Source organism: Sceloporus undulatus, chromosome 1 (assembly GCF_019175285.1).
Source record: "Sceloporus undulatus isolate JIND9_A2432 ecotype Alabama chromosome 1, SceUnd_v1.1, whole genome shotgun sequence".
Classification (NCBI taxonomy): Eukaryota; Metazoa; Chordata; class Lepidosauria; order Squamata; family Phrynosomatidae; genus Sceloporus; species Sceloporus undulatus.
Genome location: NC_056522.1, coordinates 283,705,651 through 283,728,828, shown reverse-complemented (window position 1 = coordinate 283,728,828; position 23,178 = coordinate 283,705,651). Strand labels below are relative to the sequence as shown.

At 41.2% G+C, this 23,178-nt stretch overlaps 1 protein-coding gene across 5 annotated transcripts in view; it reads left to right on the top strand.

The window, feature by feature from the left end:
* Window positions 1-23,178, top strand: part of KIAA1549L (KIAA1549 like) — a 278,122-nt gene that overhangs the window by 147,438 nt on the left and 107,506 nt on the right. For all 5 annotated transcript variants that reach the window (XM_042466172.1, XM_042466156.1, XM_042466163.1 and 2 more), the window contains 5 exons: window positions 300-462; window positions 10,436-10,495; window positions 15,275-15,426; window positions 16,407-16,578; window positions 18,190-18,353. In XM_042466172.1, the coding sequence (XP_042322106.1) occupies window positions 300-462; window positions 10,436-10,495; window positions 15,275-15,426; window positions 16,407-16,578; window positions 18,190-18,353 (711 nt within the window). The remainder of the gene's footprint in view (window positions 1-299; window positions 463-10,435; window positions 10,496-15,274; window positions 15,427-16,406; window positions 16,579-18,189; window positions 18,354-23,178) is intronic.

Sequence of the window (23,178 nt, the reverse complement as noted above, 5' to 3'; positions counted from 1 at the left end):
ATGTGCCCAGAGCCTTCCCATGCCGCACATGTGAACATGGCATAGAATAAAGCACCCAAAGCTTTAGACTGTGTCTATATGAACCCTCTTTTTTCTGAAGGGGAATACTTTTTCTTCTGCCTGTGTTCTATAGTGAAACTAGGATAGCCTAGCCAAGGAGTGAAAACACTCACGAGCATGTGTGTTTTACAATAACAGCATGATTAACCTTTTTTTCCATTTGCACTAATGTAATGATATGTACAAAAAATAATAAAGAAAAATTAAGCTATCTGTTATTTCTTTGATTTTTCTTCTAGATCCTGAACACATCAAATGTTTCTCAAGCTGTCACTCTGTTTTATGTGGTGAGAAATGAAAGTACAGTCTTAAATGGCACTGAGTCAAGCAACCTTCTTAATCATCTTTCTGCAGAACTGGTGGGTTTTTATCTCACTTACCCACCTCTAACGATTGCTGAAGGTAAGCCTTCAGGACCCTCTTTTTTCTCAGTATTTGCTTATCATTTGCAGGCGGCTCTTCAAAAAGTCCTACTGGCACTTACACATCACTGCTTTCCCTGATACAAATAATTTTCACACATAACATGTTTCCTCCAGCCATCTACCAAGCCAACAATGTTTTGCTTCTGAAAAGGGGTCCATCATCGGATGATAAACTTTATTTTAAGTGCACACAAGAACGAAAGTGGCAAGAGATTCATGTTGTTCTATAGGAACATCAATAAAAACGGAGAACCAATTCTGGTCACTGTGTGAGAAAACATTCTTGCCTTGGCATGTAATATGTAAGAGAGCAAATTATGAAACTTGGGGTCATCACATTATAGCCAAACGGAGGGTGAGCTGAGGAATTTCATGCATTTTGTTGAACAACGGAAGTGATTGTGAAGTTGAAGGCTTTCACAGCCGACATCCATAGTTTTCCATGGGTTTTTCAGGCTATGTGGAAGAATTTATTCCTGACATTTCACCTGCAACTGTGACTCTGAAGATGCTAGCCACAGTTGCAAGCAAGAAGTCAGGAATAAATTCTTCCACATAGCCTGAAAACCTGACGGAAAACAATGGAAGTGATTTATTTTTATTGAGTAGAAATATTTTAATTTTGGGAGTGAAATTTGCCTTTTTCAAGGTACATTTTTTTTTCATTGAAGGACTAGATTAGCTATTTGGTTGCTAAAATGAAAAGTAAAATGTATTCTTATTTCAAAACTGTTTTTATATTTTGTTTGAGTTGTTGGCTGCAAGAATAATGGTGCAATGAAAAGACCAGGCTGGGGATTTGGAGGGAGATTACTGCTTGATGAAACCAAGCAACAGCTCCCATTTCTGCCTTAGTCTTCAGAAATGATTTCTAGGAAGATTAGGACTTCTGGTCCTGTGGGTTTGTTAAGAAAATGAGATAATGTTCCCCCCACCAGTGGAACTTTGATGCCACAACAAACTACAGCTCCCAGAATTCCATAGCATTGAGCCATGACAGTTAAAGTAGTGTCGAACTGGATTATTTATGCGGTGCAGATGCAGCCATAGTGAGCCAAGATCATTGTTTGTGGTGTCTCTTCACTTCAGACCATTCAAGTCCATGAAGCTAATAAGATATCATGCAAATTGATGTTGTATCATGAAGCCTGACTATCAGGACCACAGTGAAGGGGTGCCACTGACATGAACAAATATTTTTTAAAGCCACTAATGATAAGATGGAGATGAAGTAACTTTGCAAGAAAGTGCAAACAAAGTTTTTAAAAATGCAAGAGCAATTCTTTTTTGGCTGTAGTGCTGTAGGAAATTTCCTCCTGAATTTATTTGTAGATGTGTTTTCCATGGCTGTGCTCTTGACTAGTAGTCTCCTAATTTTCCATATTTTTTCATATTTTAAAAATTATTGTTATGCTGCCAAGCAAATCAGCAGAGCTGTTTATGTTTTTGTCTAGATATGTTAACCTACAAAAATGGTTTGGGGCCTTTTTAATGTGCTACTGTATTGTTTTAATTTAAAGTGTGTCATCTCCATTTAGGCTCCCCCTACAACCACTGAAAACAGGAAAAAATAGAAGGGAGAAACTAACAATTCACTAAACTGTAATATGATAAAGAAATAAATGTGTCCTTAGAATAAAACCACCACTTTAACATATAAATAATAATAATTCTCCTTTGTGGTCTATGTGCGTCACACAATAGGTTTAGTGCCTGCTCAGTCTCCATTTGGAAGCTGAAAAGCTGAGCACATTGGTGGGAGGTCCCGCCCACTCCTGTGTATTGAGCATGTCCAATGCTGCCAATCTAGCTCCACCTTCGATTCGCTTTTGTCCGCTGCTAGAGAAACACTCCTTTTGGACTGCTCCTTAGCTGAGTCGTTTCGTGTACGGTAGATTCAATCTTTTTTCTTGTGATTTCACTTTTTCCCTTTATTTTTCTTGTGAATATTGCCCTTGCAGAGCTTGGAATTGAATTTTTGTGTTTTTCTCTATCCAGATGGGCGCCTTGCTTCTGGGCCTCTTGTGGCTTCCAACTCTTTGTTCAAGCTCTATGTTGATTGTAATCTAAATGCCTGTTTTGCTTGGGTGAGGGCCACGTTGCTGAGTGTTATTCCATCTGCCCCTCCTTTACCAACAGGACCCTGCGCAACAGAGCCCAATGCTTGAAACGGTTGGGAATGTTCCCTTTCCATTATGGAGAAATCTTATTCTCAGACTGATCCTTTGGGTTTGGTGCCCACCTCCAAACTTCCAAGGATTCCGAAGATCTCCAAAACATCGGCTTCGACATCGACATCGACTCCCTTGACTTCGAAGTTCTTACCATCTACAGTGCCTTCCTCGATACCTAGAACCTCAACATCGAGCACGTTGGAGCCTGCTCTCTCGATGTTGCAGGCTATGACATCTGTGTCTTGGACTGCCCATGCCTAACTTAGAGGTACAGTCAGAGGACTCAGACTCTGAAGACATAGAGGAGGCTGAGACAGGGACAGATCTGGGGCTGCCTGGATCGGCAGTCTCAGAGGAGGCTCAAGAAGCTGCAGAGAGAGAAAAATACTCAATGGACTGTAGGTTGGAGGTGCTAGGACCTGTGGAGTGAAGACAGGTCAAGGAGTCTTTGAGGCATTCTTCCAGGCTAGAAGCCAACAAGAGAGCTAATAGGTTTCAGCTGAGAGAAGCAGAGGCCTTTTAAAAGACCTCCAGCTGCAGTGATTCTTTGCAGCTGACAACCAGTCTTGCAGCCTTGTTGTTCCTTGCTCTGATTTATGACTGGTTATCTGACCCCTGGATTTGCCTTGTGACTACGCTCTTGCCTCTGCCCTTTGCTGTGACTGACTGACTGGTATTGTGTGACCTTTGGACTGGACTCTGGACTATTCCTTTGTATACTCCCCTGCTGTGCTGCCTTCAGTAGAGGTAAGCAGGACAATCTGTTGTCTGGTCTCCTTCATTGCAGGAGGTTCCTTCTGCTTCCCAGGAGAAGTAACCTCACAAGACCAAAAAGAAACCAGATTTCTCGAGTGACCTTGATGCCGAGAAGTCTAAGAAGATGCACATGTCTAAGACATCCCTTCTGCCTCCTACTTTTTTGGCCTTGATGTCTGCTTTGACCTTCACACTGGTCTCCATGGCAGCAACTGCCTTGAAGATTACTATGGCCTTTTTGCTACCAGCCTCAATACCATTGCCAGCATCACAGCCCCCTATCTTGGTCACTTTCAGACTTGACATTGGGAGGTTTGACCTTTGCCACTTTGAGTGCTCCAGTACCACCTGGCTCGGTATTCATTCGATCTTTGTCGTCAATGGTCTCTCCTGCCACCGGTTCCTGTCTCAGTCCTGTTGCAGATATTTGCCTCTCCGGCTTGGGTTTATAGGCTTTCCCTTTCGTGTTCAGCCGCTCAACACCATAATGTGTCTCTGTCTTGATCTCACCACTCCCCAACACCATCTCAAGACCAGGTTGAGTTATCTACATCGTCTTCTAGGAACTTCTGTTGAGATTTGCCTTATACCTTGGCATCGTATATTGGTCATTATCTAGCTGAAGAATACTGGATAGAACACCCTTCCTTTTTCCAGTCTTACTCTCCTTCTTATAGGGATTGTTACCACCATAACAATCTCTATAAGAAGAGATTGTCATGTTACGTCTCTCCCTCTCGATATCGAGCTCAGCCCCAATCTCAATCTCCACATGTTCATGAGTCTAGGCTTGATTATGATACCACCAGTGTGCCTTCATCTTTGCCTCGTACTACTGGTACAGTCTCTTGACCTCCTGCATCTCCTGTTCAATCTTTGCCAGCAGCCCAGTTTCTGCTATCGACATCGATTACAATCCCTATCCCTGATGTCATTCCAATTGTGTCTTCGATATCAATGCCTCAGTCTATGCTTCCTCCTGCTGTCATACAGGTTACTCCTTCCATCCCTCAGCAATCTACTGAGAAATTGGCTTATGACACGGAAATGTCTTCAGCTTCTTCTCCTCCTGTTATTGCATCTCCTCAGGAAGAAGTTGAAGACATCACGCTGCAATCCCCAGCTCTATTCAGCTCTATTTGAATGAGGCCCAGAGAATGGCTCAGGCTATAGGCCTTCAGGTCGAGGTTGCTCTTAAGCCAGCGAGAGATCCTGATTTTTGAGATCATTGGTACCAATGCAGTTTCACCAGCTGTTCTCCCCTTTTTAGCCTCATTGTCTGATGTCATGAACCTTTCTTGGTTGAAGCCTTCATCTGTACCACCTGCTTCAAGGTTCAACCTGATACTGTGCCTTATCTCTTCACCCACCCTACTCCTGACTCTTTGGTAGTTGAGTTTTCCTCCAAGTATTCTGGCAAGACTCATTCTACTCCAGTTGACAAGGACATTTTTCAACACCTTGACATTTTTGGACAGCGCTTCTACTCTTTGAGGGCCCTTTCTGCTAAGGTGAGTAACATGCAGGCTTGCATGGGTGCTTACCAAAAATTTTTGTGGGATAACATGGCTGCTTTCATCCCCTTCCTACCAGAAGAACAAAAGGCGGCTGCCTTTGACTTTTACACTGAGGCTCTCTCTTTGGTCAACCAACAGGTCCAGTCATCTAGACATTCTATGGACTGTGTGGCCAAAGTAATATCAGATGCAGTTGCGCTCTGTCGCTATGCTTGGCTCAGATCTACTGATCTCACAAATGAGGCTAAGAAGTGTATTGAGGATCTGCCTTTTGAAGGTGACGGCCTTTTTGCGGCTAATACCGATGGGTCTCTGGACACATTGGCCAAGGCACGCCTTACAGACAAGAGGTTGGGTGTCACCAGTCAGAAACAACAGTACTGGAAACAACAGTGGCACCCCGGCCTGCCTCTTCCAACCACTCCTGGCCTCGTTCTGTTGCCTCTACTCAATACAGGGGCTCTTCTCAGCAATCCTCTTGAAGACCCTAAAGGCAGCACTATCCACAGCAACAACAACAACAACAATCTTCCAAGAAGCCTTAATCCTTCAAATCCCATTTTTGATGGATCTATTGGGACGACACCATCTTCCTGTCCAAATCCTCAGAACTTGCCACTGCTATCTCATCATTTTTCCAGACTTTGCTGCATTTACAACAACTGGTGTCGAATCACCACAGATCACTGGATACTTAACATTGTAAGTCTGGATTACGCCATAGAGTTTGCAAGTACTCCTCCTCTAGGCGTCTTTCACTCTACTCCATCCTGCCCTCCTCTCCTAGAGGAGATCTCCCTTCTCAACAAAGGTGCCATTCAACGCATCCCAGACAAATGTAAGGTGGACAGTTATTTCTCCAGGTATTTCACGGTGCTCGAAAGAGATGGCAGACTCCACTCTATAGTCGATCTAAGGGGTGTCAACCACTACATCATGCCACACAAATTCAAGATGGTGAGCCTTCAGTCCATCCTCCACTTTCTCCATCAAGGGGATTGGTTTGCATCGATAGACCTGAAAGATGCTTACTTTCACCTCGCCATCAGACCTCAGCACCCAAGTTTCTCTGCTTCGCTGTTGACAGAGAGCTCTATCAATATACCCTTTCGCCTCTCCATCGCCCCCCGTGTCTTTACAAAATGCATGGCAGTGGTCATCTCCCACTTTCATGTCCAGGAAATCAAGATTTTTCCTTATTTGGACAATTGGTTGCTGGTGTCGTCATCCCACACACAGTTGTTCCGAGATATCCACACCACTCTTTCTCTCCTCACCAACTTGGGCCTCACAGTCAACCCCTCCAAGTTTGTCTTGGAACCGGTCAGGGTGATAGAGTATATAGATACATCTCTGGACTCTGTTATGGCTCATGCCTGCTTACCCTCCAGAAGGGCAGAAGCTCTTTGGACCCACCTTTGCTCTGATCTCCATATGGACTGTCCTAGAGCGAGGGATATTCAGCAAATTCTAGGCCTCATGGCTTCCACCACAGTCGTAACCTATTTGTCGTGCTTAAGATTTCGGCCTCTACAAGAATGATTTCTCTGTGTTCGACCATCTCAACGACAGACAGTCCAAAGGGCTGACACTTCCTCAACGTGTTTGTGCCTCCCTTCGGTGGTGGTTCAGCCCCAAGAACATCTTCAGGAGAATGCCCTTTCAACCTCCATAACCCTTCAGGATGGTCACTACAAATGTGTCCATGACGGACTGGGGGGCCCATTTCGAAGACCTCTGTGTACAAGGCCACAGGAAATGGAAATGCACATCAATGCTCATCAAAGCCATCCAGGTGGTAACAGACAATACTGCCACAGTCTGTTATATTAACAAACAGGGTGGAACTCACTCCCCTGTACTTCTTCATCTTGCTCAACAGCTCTGGACATGGTACCATTAACGCTCCATTTACTCGGTGGCCATTCATCTGGCAGGCAAGGACAATGTCCTAGCAGAGTCCCTCAGCCGGGACAGGGTCCTTTAACATGAATGGATCTCATCACAGGAAGCTTTCTATCTCATTGCTTCATGGTGGGGAACACCCTCCCTGGATCTCTTTGCCCTCCAGAGAATGCACAGTGTCCAGTGTTCTGCACCAGAGCGGGCCGAGGGACAGGCTCCCTAGGAGATGCTTTCCTTCTCAGTTGGAGCCATCGCTTCCTCTATGCCTTCCCCTCACTCCTGTCAGTGGCAAGGGTTGTGGCCAAAATCACCAGTGACAGAGCCAGTGCAATTCTACTGGCTCCTTACTAGCCAAGACAACCTTGGTTTGTCTCCCCCCCCCCCCATTCCACCTGTCCAGAGGCCAATACCTCAGTCTGTCCCACTCCAATGGCACAGTCCTTCACCCGGACCTACACAGCCTCCACATGACAGCTTGGAGGATCTGGCCTTGACCACTCCAGAATTTCTTCAGGTCCTCTCAGCTTCCAGGAAGGATTCTACCAAGCAGCCTTGCTCTTATAAATGGAAGTGCTTTTTTGCCTTTGATGTGGCTAGAGCTGAGCCATGCTCACCGATTCAACTGTCTATGGCCTTGCACTTCCTGCTCCATCTGCGTGGTTAAGGGCTGACCTTTTCATCTCTCAAGGTATATTGTCAGCTATTGTAGCTAACCAACTGCCTGGTTCACTGTCTGCTAAGCTCTTCATTTCGCCTTACCTTGAAGAGGTTTTTCAAGGGCCTACACCATCTTTATCCTCCGCTAACTCCGCTGGCTCCTTCCTGGTTGCTCTCATTGGTGCTTACGCATCTTACCAGGCTCCCCTTTGAATCTTTGGGGTTGGCAATCCACTTTGAAAACAGGATGGCCATCACTTCATCCAGGAGGTCTTCCGAGCTGACAGCATTGTGCTTGGATGAGTCCTTCTTTACTTTTCACAAGGAGAAAGTGGTCCTCAGGCTGGGCATTTCCTTTTTCCCTAAGGTGGTGTTCCCTTTCCACCTTTCTCAGGATATTGTGCTGCCCACCTTGTATACAGACCCTTCCATTCCTCTGGAAAAGACTATGTCCACACTTGATGTTTGCCATGCTTTGGCATTTTACATTCAATGTTCTGCTGAGTTCAGATTGACCAACAAGTTGTTTGTTTGTTACGGTGGACCTAGAAAAGGCTACCCTATATTCAAAATGGATTGCCCAGACTATTTTTTCAAATGCTCTCCTCCTTTGAGTGTGTGCCCACAATCAACTAGTGCTGTCTCCTCATCTGACACATTCCTCAGGGGCGTCCCTCTGCCTGATGTCTGCCATGTGATCTCAACCTTCCACGTTTGTTTGGCATTATTGGCTTGATTCCAGGTCTTGTTGGGATGACAGCTTTGACTGTTTTCAAAGTGGATTTTTCTCTCTTCAGTTCTGCAGTGACCTTCCCACCTGCCACATGTAAACTTTTTAGTCACCCGATTGTGTGAGGCACAGAGATCATGAAGAAGAACAGGTTGCTTACCTGTAACTGTGCCCTCACACAAACCCACCCTGCCTCCCTTCAGTCAGGTCCCTGCTAATTTTCTTGCAGTGGACTTGAACTGAAGGTGGAGCTAGATTGGTAGGATTGAGCATGCTCAGTATACGGGAGTGGATGGGGCCTCCCACCAATCTGCTCAGCTTTTCAGCTTCTGAATGGAGACTCTGTGCAGGCGCAAACTCTATTGTGTGAGAACCACAGTTACAGATAAGCAATCTCTTCATTTTTTATATACAGTACCCACATTGTAGTAATTCTGAAAAACAATAAACACAGATCCAAAATACTGTAGAGAGCAGTGTATCTCAAACTAAGTCCACATATTTCCTCAGGTCCTAATAACCTCTGCTGTAGTGAAAAAGTTTCTATAAAAGGAGACGGACAGAAGGTTCCAAAAATGCTAGATTAGTGTCCTCTCTGATCTTCACAGCTCCAATTTTGAGCTTTATTCCCACAAGTCATAGAAAATGGTCCCCACTTGGGTAGTTGCAACAATACAGCATACTGATTGAAGATACTGTCGAAGGTAAATGAAAAGCAATGATAGCGAGAAAGTAAATGAATAGCAATGGTAGCAAATAAGACGATTACCTCCGGAGTTATTTTGAAGTGCTGAGCATGACCTAAGCCCCCATAGGGCTTAGGTCTAGATTTTTGGAAAGTGAATCTCCCCTTCTGCATCTTCAAGAACTCTTAATACCTTCAGGGGAACACTTTCTTTTTGTCCTGCAACCATCACAGGCTTGCTGGGAGAAGACATGAGAGAGAGCATTCTCAGTGGCTGCTCCCATCCTCTGGAACTCCCTCCCTACTTTCCTTTCACCAGCAGGGTAAAAACCTTTTGTTTAAGCAGGCTTTTAATAAGTAATTCTGAGGTCAAGCAGACTGGGTTCTTGTAGCAGTCTCTGGGCACTACAGCTTGCGCTCTGTTCAGCACAGGACTGTGGTGACCAGATTCCACAGTCCTGAGGCCGGTGGCAGCCATGGTCCCAAACAGGCCACTGGCAAGGAGTGCTTTTTTTGTACCCTTTTTGCTGGTGGCCTTGGGGGCTGCCTTAGGCAGCTGCTGCACAGCTTTTCCCCAGTCCTGGGATGATACATCATCTGTATGTCATGCCCCTGGATTGGCCTGAAGCTGGTGCTTTTGGCCCATGTGTTTTGGGCCTGTGTTAGGGAGGCTTTTTAAAAACTGGGGTGTGTATTATTTATTTTTTAACTTGTGTATGTTTTAAAATAATTTTATACTGTTTTAACTATGTCAATTTTTTTTAAAAAATTGCATTGGTGGATTTTAATTAATTCCCTCTGTGAGCAACCTTGGGTCCCACTCTGGGAGGAAGGGGGCATATGAACAAAGTAAAATAATTTTGAACAGGTAAATATGGGCGGTAGGCTGCGGTTGAAATCTCCTTGCAGATACATGCTTAATATGTGATCTAGATCAATCACTATGCTTATATGGATAATTTTCAGTCTGGTTTTCCTTTTATCTGTGCCAGCACACCTATCAGACTCTGGCTCTACCAGACATCTATGTGTGGGTGTAAAATTTGCCTAAGATCTGCATTGGTAAAATCCAGTAGGGTTAAGTCTTATACTGTATGCTTATTTCTGGATTTGTGTGACACATCAATAGCATGATTTGAGTACATCCTATACAAATACTACACAATCTTAAGTGTTTAGGGAATGTTATTTTGCTTAATAACCACACATTGTTACTTTATATGCTGTAAAATACAATTGAAGTAACTTAACAATAAATAAAATAAGTCAGTAATCCTTAATAAAGCCAACATAAGCAAACAAAAGGCAGTAGAATATAGTCAAATATATCATAGAGATTTAAAGAGGGTGAAAGTCATCTAACATCCATTATTTCAACCTAAGTTGCTTCCTGTGGTTTATAATGGGATAAGTATACATTGAATCATTTGTGTCCAATGAATGAAGTTTATTAATTGATGTTCCTCTCAATCCAGAACTATGACTATTTGGAGTAATTCTTTTCTTTTCCCTTTTTATTTCAATAGCTTTGGAATATCCAAATCTTGATACTTCAGAAGCAACTAGAGACTACTGGGTGATTACAGGTAAAACTTGGCATTTTTAAAGAAATACTTCCCTGCTGCCTTGATGATAGTGCTATTGTACTTCATGTGAAGTTGACAAGTGGAATGTTCATTGTTTTGTGATTTTTGGAACTGGTAGCTAATCTGTTGTTTGGACAGTTCTTTCTTTCTGATTTTAAAACCATGTGTCTCACCTCTTAAGCTCAGAATAACTGGGTTCTAGAAGTTAGGACGTAAACACACATAAATATGAAGATGGTATAATACTAAAGCACAACAGGTATTAACATTGGTATTAAAATGTATGTATATATTTTTCTTACAACAACTTGTGCCTACCCCTTTTCTCTGAATATGAATACCCTTCTCTCTTTGTTTCCTGAGGCTGCCTATTTTTAAGCCATATATCTGCTTCTTTATGCCTCACTTAAAAAAAGAAGTCTTCACTTTTTGGTGTGTTATAAAATGTCTTCATGTCCTTTAGCGCTGCTCATGCTCACCTAATTACAGTTTTTGCTATAAGATGGAATGTGAAACTGTGGTTAGTCTCAGGTCCAATTTCATACCCTTAGAACCCTCCAGAGTTTGCACAGACTGGGGAAGAAAACTGAACCAACACCCCAAACCAGAAGCAGCCTGAAGTTGATAGAAATTTTTTAACTCCCTTGCTGACTAACAAAAGTGGGAGCTCTACTGCTGATTTGGTCCAATTCCTTTTGAGTGACACCAATGACTGTGTAACGCATAGAGTGGCTCTTTTTGCCATGGCTGCAAAAAAGATTAGAAAGAGAAAGTTAAATAAAATCACCATAAATTGCCAGGGAGATGCCAAGTATTAATTAGATTTTATGATTATATCATATTTGTTTATTAATATCCAGGAAAGATGTCTCTTTTTGCATTTGTCCTTTTTAACAGTTAATTATTTTTAACTGCAAATTAAATGTTGGGACATTTTTTGTCCTTTTCATTCTGTACCTTTTGTTTTAAATGTTAAATGTTTTATGCTTTTTGATAAGCTCATTTCGTCATGGCCTTAGTACAATAAACGTTAAATTGACTTGACTTGATATTGAAAAACAGCTCTTTTGTATCGTGTCTGCATGGGTCAAGACACTCTGGGAGCAGCCTGGAGTATCCTGGTCCTGAAACTGTCCTCCCCCCCCCAACTGTCTGTTATCTGGAGCCCTCCATTCTGACACTGGGTAGCTGTTTTCAGTTGTGTCCCACTGTGCTGCCTGGCAGAGGTGCTGCTGCAGCATTTACTTTGCTCTGAGGTCAGAAGGAGGTGCCCAGTGTTGATCAGGCCTGGGCACCTCATTCTGATCCCAGAGCAAGTGATGTGTGGCAGTAGTGCCAGGTGGCACAGCAGGACATGTTTTAATCAGCTGCCATGCATTGAATGGAGGGCTCTGGATCTTCCAGGAAGATCTGGAGCAACTCATTACTTTTTTTTTTACTCTTTTTTAAGATGGGTATATTTGGTCTGTGCAGGCAGAATCTTGATTTAAACAGGGCAGAGTGGCTCTGCAGCCTATTTAAAAGGTGATGTGCTGCTCCAGGAGGCTTCTAAGGGCCATGAATGTGACTGAATTAAACACAAGTTTGTACTTTGAAAGAAATGGAATCAGAAGCAGGAAGTAAGTTAATGGTTGAAGAAAGGAGTATCTGTGTGGATCTGATTCAAGTTCAGGCAGACATATTTTCATTCTACTTCTACATTTGTAAATGAAGGAAATCTTAGGGCCAATTCATACTACCTGTTAACCTGGAGGAGAAATCGATTCTTCCACGTGAAGTTCATATTGGGCCCGATTCTGTCACAATCCGAGGCATGCACAAGGAAATGCCCCTTAGCGCGGGGTATCCAGATTCGGGGCAAAATCCGTCTTTTCTGAAAAAACCCGGGTTCCACGAAATATGAACTTGCCCCCGATCATGATCAGGGCAAATTCAGGGAGGGATTAAGGTCAGAGGGCGGGTAGAGGGCAGACCATTCCCTCCTCTCATCGGAGAAGGAGGAGGAGGAGGAGGAGGAGGAGGGGAGGAGGAGGAAAAGAGCCTGGATGCAAAAAGGGGAATTTGACAGGAGGCAAAGGGTCTGAGAGGAGGCCTAAAAGGGGAAATCACGGTGACTGACGGGGGCTGCAAAGGGCTGTTAGAGGGAGGGCGGGGGGGGACTGGGACGAGGGAAAGTGACGGAGGAGGAGGAGGAGGATGAGGAGCCCCAGAAAGAAGGGAGCCATGGAGGGCATCCTATAACGGAGCAGGAGGAGGAGGATGAAGGAGCCAGGGCAGAGGGAGGGGAGGGTCGGAAGGAAGGAGAAGGAGGAGGATTGCCAAGGGAAATTGGGCTGCGGGGCCAAGCCGGAGGAGGGATGTAGGGAAATCAGGCTGCAGCAGAAGGAGCCTCTTTTATTTTTGACAATCTATGCGCATGATTTTTTGGATGACATGTCTGTGTGCTTGCTTGTGCTGCTTTCATTTCCTCTTGCTCCTGGATTATTATTATTATTGGTGTTATATGTGGATGCTACAGTCAGAATGCCTGCGCTGCATTTCCCTTTTATTCCCAATTGGTTCCATGGGTCTACTTTAGTTGGAACTGACAGGTCACTCTCTCTCAGCCTCAGTGGAAGGCAATGGCAAACCTCCTCTAAAGAGAATGTAAGCAGGAGGAAAAGGGTCAGTTCAGTTCAGGTCACAGGCAGGTCATGAACGGAGCTCGCATCAGGCACCTTCTCCCCCTTTTCAATTTTTTAAAATTATTTTTGACAAAATATGTGCATGTTTTTTGCTTGAGGTAGATATATAGATGGATAGAACATGGCTAGCTGCTTGTTCCCTTTCCCTTTCATTTGCTCGCTTCCAGCAAAGGGGAAATGTTGCAAAGGGCAAGACTTTTTCCTTTGGGAATGAATGCTACAATCTGAATGTTACAATGTTGCTCTTTTCAATTTGGCAAATTGGCAAATTGATACATGCTTTTGCTACTGTCTCTAAGGAATTCAGGGGTAGCCCTGAATTGCTTTTGAAAGCAAAAAAAGAATGCATGGCAATCACATTCTTTTCTGGCATTTCTGAGGTGTGGAATTTATTATTATTATTATTATTATTATTATTATTATTACATGTGTAAAAGGCATTCTGGTGTGGCAAGGAGGGGGGGATACAGGATGCATTAGCTTGCATTTTGAGGTTAAAAATGGGGCCAAGGGCAGATCATAACCTGCACTGACCCAAATGCCCACAACACACACACAGGAAGTTTTTAAATTTGACAAAATGTGCACATTTTGGTGCATTTTGTGCCTGGCTCTTAAAAAAAAAGGGGGGGAAGCACACTTCCGATGCCCCAATGAGTGCTGCAAACGTCACCTATGACGATCACTTGATTGACAGCAGGCGCCTTCATGTTAAACCCGATTCCCCCAAGAGGGCATTTGGGTTAAAATGCCCCTGATTTGTAGTGAGCACTTGCTTACGGAGAGATTTGGGAGGCCCCCCCCAAATCTGCCCAGTTCCTTCCAGAGCAAAACCGCCAGTGGGAATGGTGCCTCAGAAAATTGCTCCCTTTCTCTTCTGTCAAAAGCAAACAGAATTCTAGAGTTTATCCTGGTACTTCTTGCTGCTTGGGAAATAGGGATTGCCTAATAACATGATTTTAGTTTTCCTGTCAGCAAAACATGATTGGGTACAATTTATATATTAACATAAAAGTATATTGGTAGGAGAATCAAAGCTTTCTGGATCTGTAGCATTTGGTCTGCTTGCTTTGCCTCAGCTGGAACTACCTCCACAGAGAGCATTATCCAAGATAAACAGGTATTTTTAATGCAGCTGATTAATTCCATCTTGTTTATGCACCTTCACAAATAGATTTCCAGACTATTTCTGTGTCAGGGCCAGCTTTTCCTGTGTTATTTTGACTTCCTAGCCAAATCCATTTGAATCCTCACTGTTCAGTTGCTTTTGTGCAGGTGTCCACTTCCATTCTTCATGCCTTAATTTTTACTTCCAGTGCTCTCAGAGAGACAGTCTCCTGTTTCTATGCTGCTTCCCTCTCCAAACATTACAGCTACTCATGGGGATGCCCAACTCCAAACATATTCAACCTGTTTGGCTTCATGTGGGTTTAGACTGCTGTTTTAAGTTCCTTAATGTGTTCTTTCACTTTGCCTCGGATTTCCATTCCCTCTGTGTATATACCTCTCTCTCTCTCTGTGTGTGTGTGTGTGTGTGTGTGTGTGTGTGTGTATATGTGTGTGTGTGGAGAGAGAGAGAGAGAGAGAGAGAGAGAGATTTTGCTATTGTCAGACAGGCGTGCAAATACATAGGTTCTCTACAGGTGAAGAACAGTGGGAGGAACTTTTTTTTAATCACAAAGAAAGCGTGTTTAAGGCAGAGGACATGTTAATAATCCATATATTTAACAAGATCTTATAAAGAAGAGGGATGTCATTAGAGGAGCAAGCAAAGGGATTTAAGTTGTGGAGTGGCAAATTTAGATTAACTATTAGGAGAAAGTTCTGACAGTAAGAGCAGCTCAGCAATGAAATAATCTGTCCCCCAAGGGTGATGAACTTATGGAACTTGCCTCCTTGGCAGTTTTCAAGAGAAAAAAAAAAAACTTTCACAGGCATGCAGTAGTTTTTGTATAGTCAGTCATAAAGGACGAAGTTGGATTAGGTGACCCAATTTGTTCTTCCCAGCTCCATGACTGTACATCTCCCTGCAGCCCAAATATTAAGATATTGTTAATCTATTGCTACAGGTTATTTTTCCCCTCTACTATTGCAGTTATACAAGGAGTTGACGTCACATTGATGGGGGTGAATAATCAGAGTTTTGCAAGATTAATGGAGCAGCGTTTAGCACCACTATTCATGATGTCCCATCAGCAAGGAAGACGATTTAAACGAGCTACTACAGTTGGTAGTTACACTGTCCAGGTAGGTAATAAGATTGTAACAACTACAGTGAAAGCCTTCTGATGCTTCTCCATTCTTTTTACCATCTTTTTGTTACACTTTTGTAGAAACCACATTGGAGGGCTCCTTTAAGAAATGTAAATGAAAAACAGGACAGTATTTGAGAGCCAGCATAGTGTAGTGGGTTGAGTGCTAGACTAGGACACTGAGAGAGCAGGGTTCAAATCCTCACTAGGCTATGGAAAGCCACTGGGTGAACATGGGCAGGTTACCCCCTCTCAGCCTCAGAGGAAGGCAATGGTAAACCCTCTCTGAACAAAATGTGCCAGGAAAACATTGTGATAGGTTTGCATAAGGGTCACCATAAGTCAGAAACAACTGGAAGGCACACAGCAGCAACAACAGCAGCAACATTGAGTGTACTTTATTTTATAAAGGAATTTGTAATTAAAATCACCGTTCACAAATAATTACTTTTTCCTCTTTCCATCAAGTGTGAGCTTCATAGATTATAAACTTTCTATATAATTTGAGAGCCAGTGTGGCATAGTGGTTTGAGTATTAGACTATTACTCTGGAGATCAAGGTTTGATTCCCAGCTTGGTCATGAAACCCACTGAGTGACTTTGGGCAAGTCACATACTCTCAGCCTCAGGGGAAGGCAATGGCAAACCTTCATTGAACAAGTCTTGCCAAGAGAAGCCCAAGACAGGGTCTCCATAAGTCATAAACGACTTGAAGTCACACAGCAACAAAATAACAATATAACAGATCCACTTAACACTTGGCCCTATAGATTTCCCTGATTCCCAATGTCATGACTGTACAAAATATTTTCTGCTTGAGTATTCAAGCATGTTGCACTTCTAACCAAGAATGCAAATTTAATTTACTGGTCTGTTTGCATATTAATTTTATCTTGTTGGCACAGTGATGAGCTTATTAAAATTGTAGATGTGATCTTTTTTCCTTTGTCATTGCTGTCACTAAATAAAAAAAAGATGGTGAAAATGCAGCGAATTCCAGGTCCCAAGGATCCTGCTGAATTGACTTACTATACTTTATACAATGGGAAACCTCTGCTGGGCACAACAGCTGCCAAACTTTTGAGCACCGTTGATTCACAAAGGATGGCATTGACACTGGGATATGTTGTTCAAGTACAAGCTGACCGTAAGAATGCACTTCTGTGTTTTATTGCTTTAAAATAATTTATCACAATCATGATTGTTCCTTTTAGCACCCTGGAAAGGCCACCTCTGCTGAAGATGGAGGTGGCTGCAGGCTGCCTGTTCAGGGGCAGTCTGCATGGTCCCTTAGTTTCACTTATGTAACTGTGATTCATGGCTTCTGAACAAACCAGTGTATTTAATCCTCTTATCATCCTGATTGTTTCTTTCTTAACTTCCCAGTCTTAAATCTCCTTTTCTCTTTTTTAATCCCTCCTTTCCTTTTCCTCCATCCTACTCTTCATCTACTCATTTCTTCCTCATCTTCCACTTTCTTTTTTTATTATTATTTAGCCATAGTTTGAAGTTGACTTACGTATCCTGGCTTGTTTGGAAGCTATTAACCATAATTCGTAGTTTAGGGAGAATGGGAAGCTGCGTTTCTTTGATTGTTCACTCATTTTCATCAGTGATGCACCTGATTGCCTGAAGTTTGCACATGATTTCATGTATTAAGATGAGATACTGATTGCCTGACCCAGGCAAGTATATCTTCTCTAGAGTAGGTAGGCTTGGTTTAATTTTGTCATAAACTGTGCATCGCATTGTTAAAGCATAGGTTATATGGATTACTCTTATGTAAAATAAAGTATAATTTCTGATAAATTGTAAAAATATTCAAGGTCACCTCAGTTTTTAATTCACCCCTGAGATTACAACATTGTCTGGCTAGCTATGGATACATTTGTATTACATAATTGATTTTAGTCTCTTTCCAGGTGGAAATAGTAATGTGACCTACACCTTTCTTATTTCTAGTCACTTCATTGCCATAAATGCTGTATTACTTGTCATTCTCTTGTGAATATTATTACTTGAATTTTATGAAAAGAAGCAAAGCATTCAATTAGTTCTATATAAGAACTTGCACCGAGGAAGGAATTGCCACCTCTGCCATAAATGACAAGAATTACAGTGATTGCTTGTATAATCCATGGTTTAACTTGGATGATGTGGAATATAGGAATACCAATTTATACCAAGTTGCATCATTGTGCTCAGAAATGTCTTCAATGACTGGCAGTGGCTCTCTGAGATTTCAGCTACAGGACTTTCCCATGTCTCCTAAAACTGGAGCTGGAGCTGGAACTTGGGGGACCTTTTGATAAGATTTCCTCTGCTGCTCAGCTGTACTCTTGCCCCAAAGTGAGCTTGAGCTGGTATTTCTGTTTACTGTATTTTCTAGTCAGTTTTTTTTTTCCTGTTTTCCTAGGAGCTGATGGTAATGATTTTTCACTATGAGTGCTAGAGCATAATTGCCATGCTTAAGGTTCCATTTCCAGTCATGGGTATATCCAGTTCAAATCTTGAAAATGTTACTTTTGGGCTTCAATATTCAAAATCACCTCAGTAGGCTAACCACACTTCAGGCTGCCAAGGGAATGTGGTAATCCAAAAATAGTAACATTTCTAAGCTCTGCTTTGAGCTCTGCCAGTCTGAAGATTTTGGGACCTAGTGTGTCAGTAGGGATTTGTCAATACTGGACAGGATGGCTCATTGGTCTTTCTTAAACTGGTATTTTGAATTACTGACTTCCTTTCTTGGTGTACATAGCTGTGGTGAAAAATCCACCCAACAACCTGTGGATCATTGCAGCAGTGTTGGCTCCCATAGCAGTTGTTACGGTCATCATCCTCATTATTACGGCTGTTCTGTGCAGGAAGAACAAAAGTGACTTCAAGGGGGACACAATGATGAACTTGCCACAGAGAGCCAAAGTAAGTGATTTTCATCCTACATTCAGAAATGTGAACCTGTTTCTTTACTATTATATTCTTCCATGATAGAAGAGAGACTGTACCATTTTGGGGCAAATTTTACTGAAGCAGTAAGGCAGTGATGAAAGAAGTATGGAAGACATTCCCAGATACAGGAATAACTATGCTTTTTTTTTAAAAAAAATAAATCTTTATTTGAATTTATATACACCACATTAAAATACACACACATTTTAAAACAAACGTTATATCTGATCCTCAAAAGAACCTCATATAGGCTATTTATCCTACACTTCCATACCTTACAAACTTACATTCACTTTCTGCCTTCCTATATCACCCTTCCCATTCTCTTAATCCTTTTACCATCCTGACTGTTTCTTTCTTAGCTTCCCAGTCTTAAATCTCCTTTTCTCTTTTTTAATCCCTCCTTTCCTTTTCCTCCATCCTATTCTTCATCTACTAATTTCTTCCTCATCTTCCACTTTCTTTTTCTTACCTTCTTGCCCTCCACTTACTCCTACCTTCTTCACATACTCAAACCTTCATCCACTTACTAGACCTTCCATCAATCTTTCTGGATTACTTTCATTCTCACTCTTTCATACCTAAAATGATCCTAATTTATCACATACACTCCAATTTTCTTCCTTGCCTTCTCTAGGATTTCCTTTACCATATCATGACTTCCTATCTACTTTTAGTTCTATCTTGTCCAATTTTTATTCTATCTTATTCTTTCCTGAAATCCTATTTTCAATTATACACTAAATTAAATAACATCTAATATTACTTATATATCCTATAAAATTTAACTCCTAAAATGGGAAGCTTATCACTGCGATTGAACCGCATAATAGTTCAATCAATATAATCAATATTATAATAATATTATAATAGGTTCAATCATAATAGATTGAACCTTTCAAAATAGTTGATAACTGGTTTCCATTCATTATAAATTTCATCATCTGGTCTGCCTTTAAGTAGCTGGGTTAACTTACCAAGTTCAATTATTTCATACAATTTGAGAACCTACTCTTCTTCACTGGGGATGTCTTTATTTTTCCACTTCTGTGCATAGGTTATCCTAGCTGTAGTTATTAGGTAATATAATATTTTCCCATATTTATTTTCCTGATCTTCCTCTAATATTCACAATAGGTAACATTCTGGAGACATTTGCATTTTGATATTAAGTATAGAATTTCTTGTCTCATTAATTATTTTCCAATATGTGTTCGCCATTCTACAAGTCTGCCAACAGTGGAAAAAGGTGCCGACCACCTCACCACCTTTCCAACCACTATTTTGTTTTTTTATATATTCTAGAATTTTTTTTGGTAGTTATATACCAATGATAGAATATTTTATAAAAAATTTCCTTTAACTTCTGTGATGTTGAGTACTTCATTCCTTTTTGTCACACTTTCCCCCATTGTGCCAGATTATTCAGATGTCCTACATTTTTAGCCCACCTTATCATTTGATATTTAATGTCCTCTTGTTCCATGTTTATTTTCAATAAAGCTTTGTATAATTTTGCACTTTTTTTTTTTGGCTCTCCTCTAATTCCAATTCAATTTTATCCAACTATTTCCAATTCAATTTTATCACTTTGGAATCCTCTAATTTTCCCATCAACTTTATATCTTTCATATACTTGCCTTTAAAGAAATCAATTCATAATTTTCCCTTCTTCTTCTAATCCAGCTTGTGTTTTTAATATAAATATCCCCTCTTGATTTTTAAGTAATTCTTCATATGTAAACCAATCTTCTTTCAATCTTCCTTCTCTTCTATAGAAAGCTTCTAGAGGGGAAACCCAAAGGGGAATTTTAGATGTTATACGGAGTTTATATTTTTGCCACACTCATATTAAAGATCGCCTAATACAATGGTTAGTAAGTTTTTATTTACCCTTTCTTTATCATATTCCAAATATCCATGCCATCCAAATCTGATAGCTTTCCCTTTGAGTTCCAATAATCTTTTATCCTTTAATAATATCCAATCCCTTATCCAAACAAAACAATTTACTTCAAAATACAGTGGGGCCTCCGCATACGCGTACTTTTTTTATGCGGCTTTGAGCATACGTGCTCAAGCTGCGGGGCGCACGCAGGGCGGAAGGGGCGGCGCGTCCCATTCAGTTGAATGGGTGTGTGCGCCTGTTGCGCCGCGCGCACCTCCGCGCCGCTGTGCACCAATCCCATTGTTTACAATGGGGCTCGAGCATAGGCGGAAATCGCCATACGTGGCGGGATCCGGAACGGATCCCCCGTGTATAGCGAGGTTCCACTGTAGATCTGCAAATTTGGCATTCCCAATCCACCTCTTTCCCTTGCATCTTGTAATGGTTTGAGTTCAATCTTAGGCTCTTTACATTCCAGATAAATCCAGTTAGGTCCCTATGCCAATCCTTAAAAGGCTTGTCTGATATAATTATTGGTATCATTTCAAACAAGAATAATATCCTTGGCAGCACAGACATTTTTATAGCTTCAATTTTCCCTAACAGGGATAAATTTAGTTTTCTCCATTTAGTCAGGTCTCCTTTGATTTGTGCCCATAATTTTATATAATTGTTTTCAAATAGTTCCCATGTTTTATCTGAAATTATTATGCCTAAATATTTTATTTTTTTCTCTATTTTTATACTTGCTTTTGCTAAAAGTTCTGTCTCTTCTGCTTTTGCTAAGTTTTCCCCAATCATTGCTGATTTTTCCCTATTCATCTTACACCCTGAAATCTCTCAAAATTTCAATAATATTTTGTTCAATCTTCCTCTATCAAGTGGAGTATCTAAAATAATCATAAGTTCGTTGCTTTAATTGTGTATTCTTTTACTTTATGTCCTTTTATTTCCTCCTCTTTTTTAATAATTCCAATCAATACCAATACCAGAAATAGTAGTGGGGACAATGGACATTCCATAACTGTGGGAATAACTATGCTTAATAGTAGCTGTTCTGTTCTTTTTAAAATAAGTTGGTGAAAAGGAGATCTGCTATATCTCCCTTACTCAGAATAAGAAATCACTGCACAATTTATTTTGGTCTTCCTCTCCTCCTTTTCCAAGAGAGAGAGAAGTCTAGCTGTGTATAAAAGGTCTTCATAATAACCTCTCTGTATTTACATCTAGAATCACAAAATCATAGAGCTGGAAGAAAACATAAGGGACATCCAGTCCAATCCTCTGCCATGCAGAAATACATAATCAAATCATTCCCAACAGACAGCTGTCTTTATAGGTTGGACAGGAATTATGGATACTGTATATAAAAGGAAGAACAGATACAATATTTCATTCACATGAACCCATTTTCTGTAAAAATCTCAAATTACTGCTGTCATCTCTCTGCTAGGCAGTCTCAAAAACTGCTGTGGGGCATATCAATTGTTCTGAACAAACCATAACTTAACAGAGACATATCAATGAAAAGCCCATGCCAAGTCTAAAGAGAAAATAATAAGACAGCAATGTTGTAAAGAGAGAGAGCTATTCACCAGCTGGGTCATTGCGCCAAACCAATAAACTCAATTTTACTTCACCATGTTAATATGGTAAATAAAATCTGATTTAATCAAGTGCTGCTTCAGACTCTGATTATAGTGTGTAACTTTAATTGATATAAAAGCAAATTTTATTGTCAAAACCATTTGTTAAAACAAATAAGTAAAATCACCAAAAATGCAGAAGCATTTGTATTTTAACATTATTACTAATATTTACTTGCTTTTTAATATTTATAATTTATTGATAATTTGTTTTTTTAATTATATTTGACTTCTGCTTGTTTTTTTACTTACATTGCAATCTACTTCAGATTCCAGTTACGTGAGAAAGGCAGGATACATATCAGATTGAATAAACAAATACTATAAGTCAAATTAATATATTCCTTCTTTATTCTCATCAATATAAGACTAGAGACGTCCCTCCACATTCGTGAAGGTTAGGGGAATAATACCCCCTCCCTTCAATGTGGAAAAAACGCGACTATCTACTCCTCCCCTATGAGGAAGCCAGTTAAAGGGAAGGGTGAGTGGGGGAAGAGAAGCAGGAGCACATGCTCCTTGTTTCCTGCCCACCTGTCCCTTTAGCATAGGAGCTAATTCTGTTTTTTTCCTGGCCAACTAGGCAGCGATCTGGCTGGGAAAGGGTGGAGGCACCTCCATCCCCCATGACCCTTTCCCAGCTGGATTGCTGCCTGGTCGGCCAGGAAAAAAACAGAATTAGCTCCTGGGCTTTTTTGCCCCAAGGGGAAAAGCCAGGGAGGGAGGGGAGGAGGAGGAATGCCCAGGTTAGTAGCTTGAGCTCACAAATAATCAAAACCACAAGTGTCAAGGCTGCAAATATGGAAGGCCGACTGTACATTGTATTAATATTTATCTTAATACAGTTTGGCTGACAAATACTATATTGTTTTCCTGAATGAAACAACAGCTTATTGTAATTAAAACCGGAGTTAAATACTTTATTTTGACAGTTCATAAACAGGAGACTTGCAAATAGTAGAGAGATGTTCAGCATTCCTCCTCATCCCCACTTTGCCTCACTATGGCTACATTGAAAAACCAAGGATATATTTAGGTACAACATATTAAGCTCATTATCTCTTATGTTCCCCCCTTTTTGCTTTTGCTTTAGGTGATATTGTCATTTTGTCATAAGGATATGATTCTGCACCTAGAAAATGAGTTAGATTGCTAGTGTACTTTGGACACTTATTAGAATGGGGACCTTTTACCTTTATGATTTTATGAAGGTTGCTTGGTTTTATCTTCATTGACCTTATATATTTGATTCTCTCACCTTTTT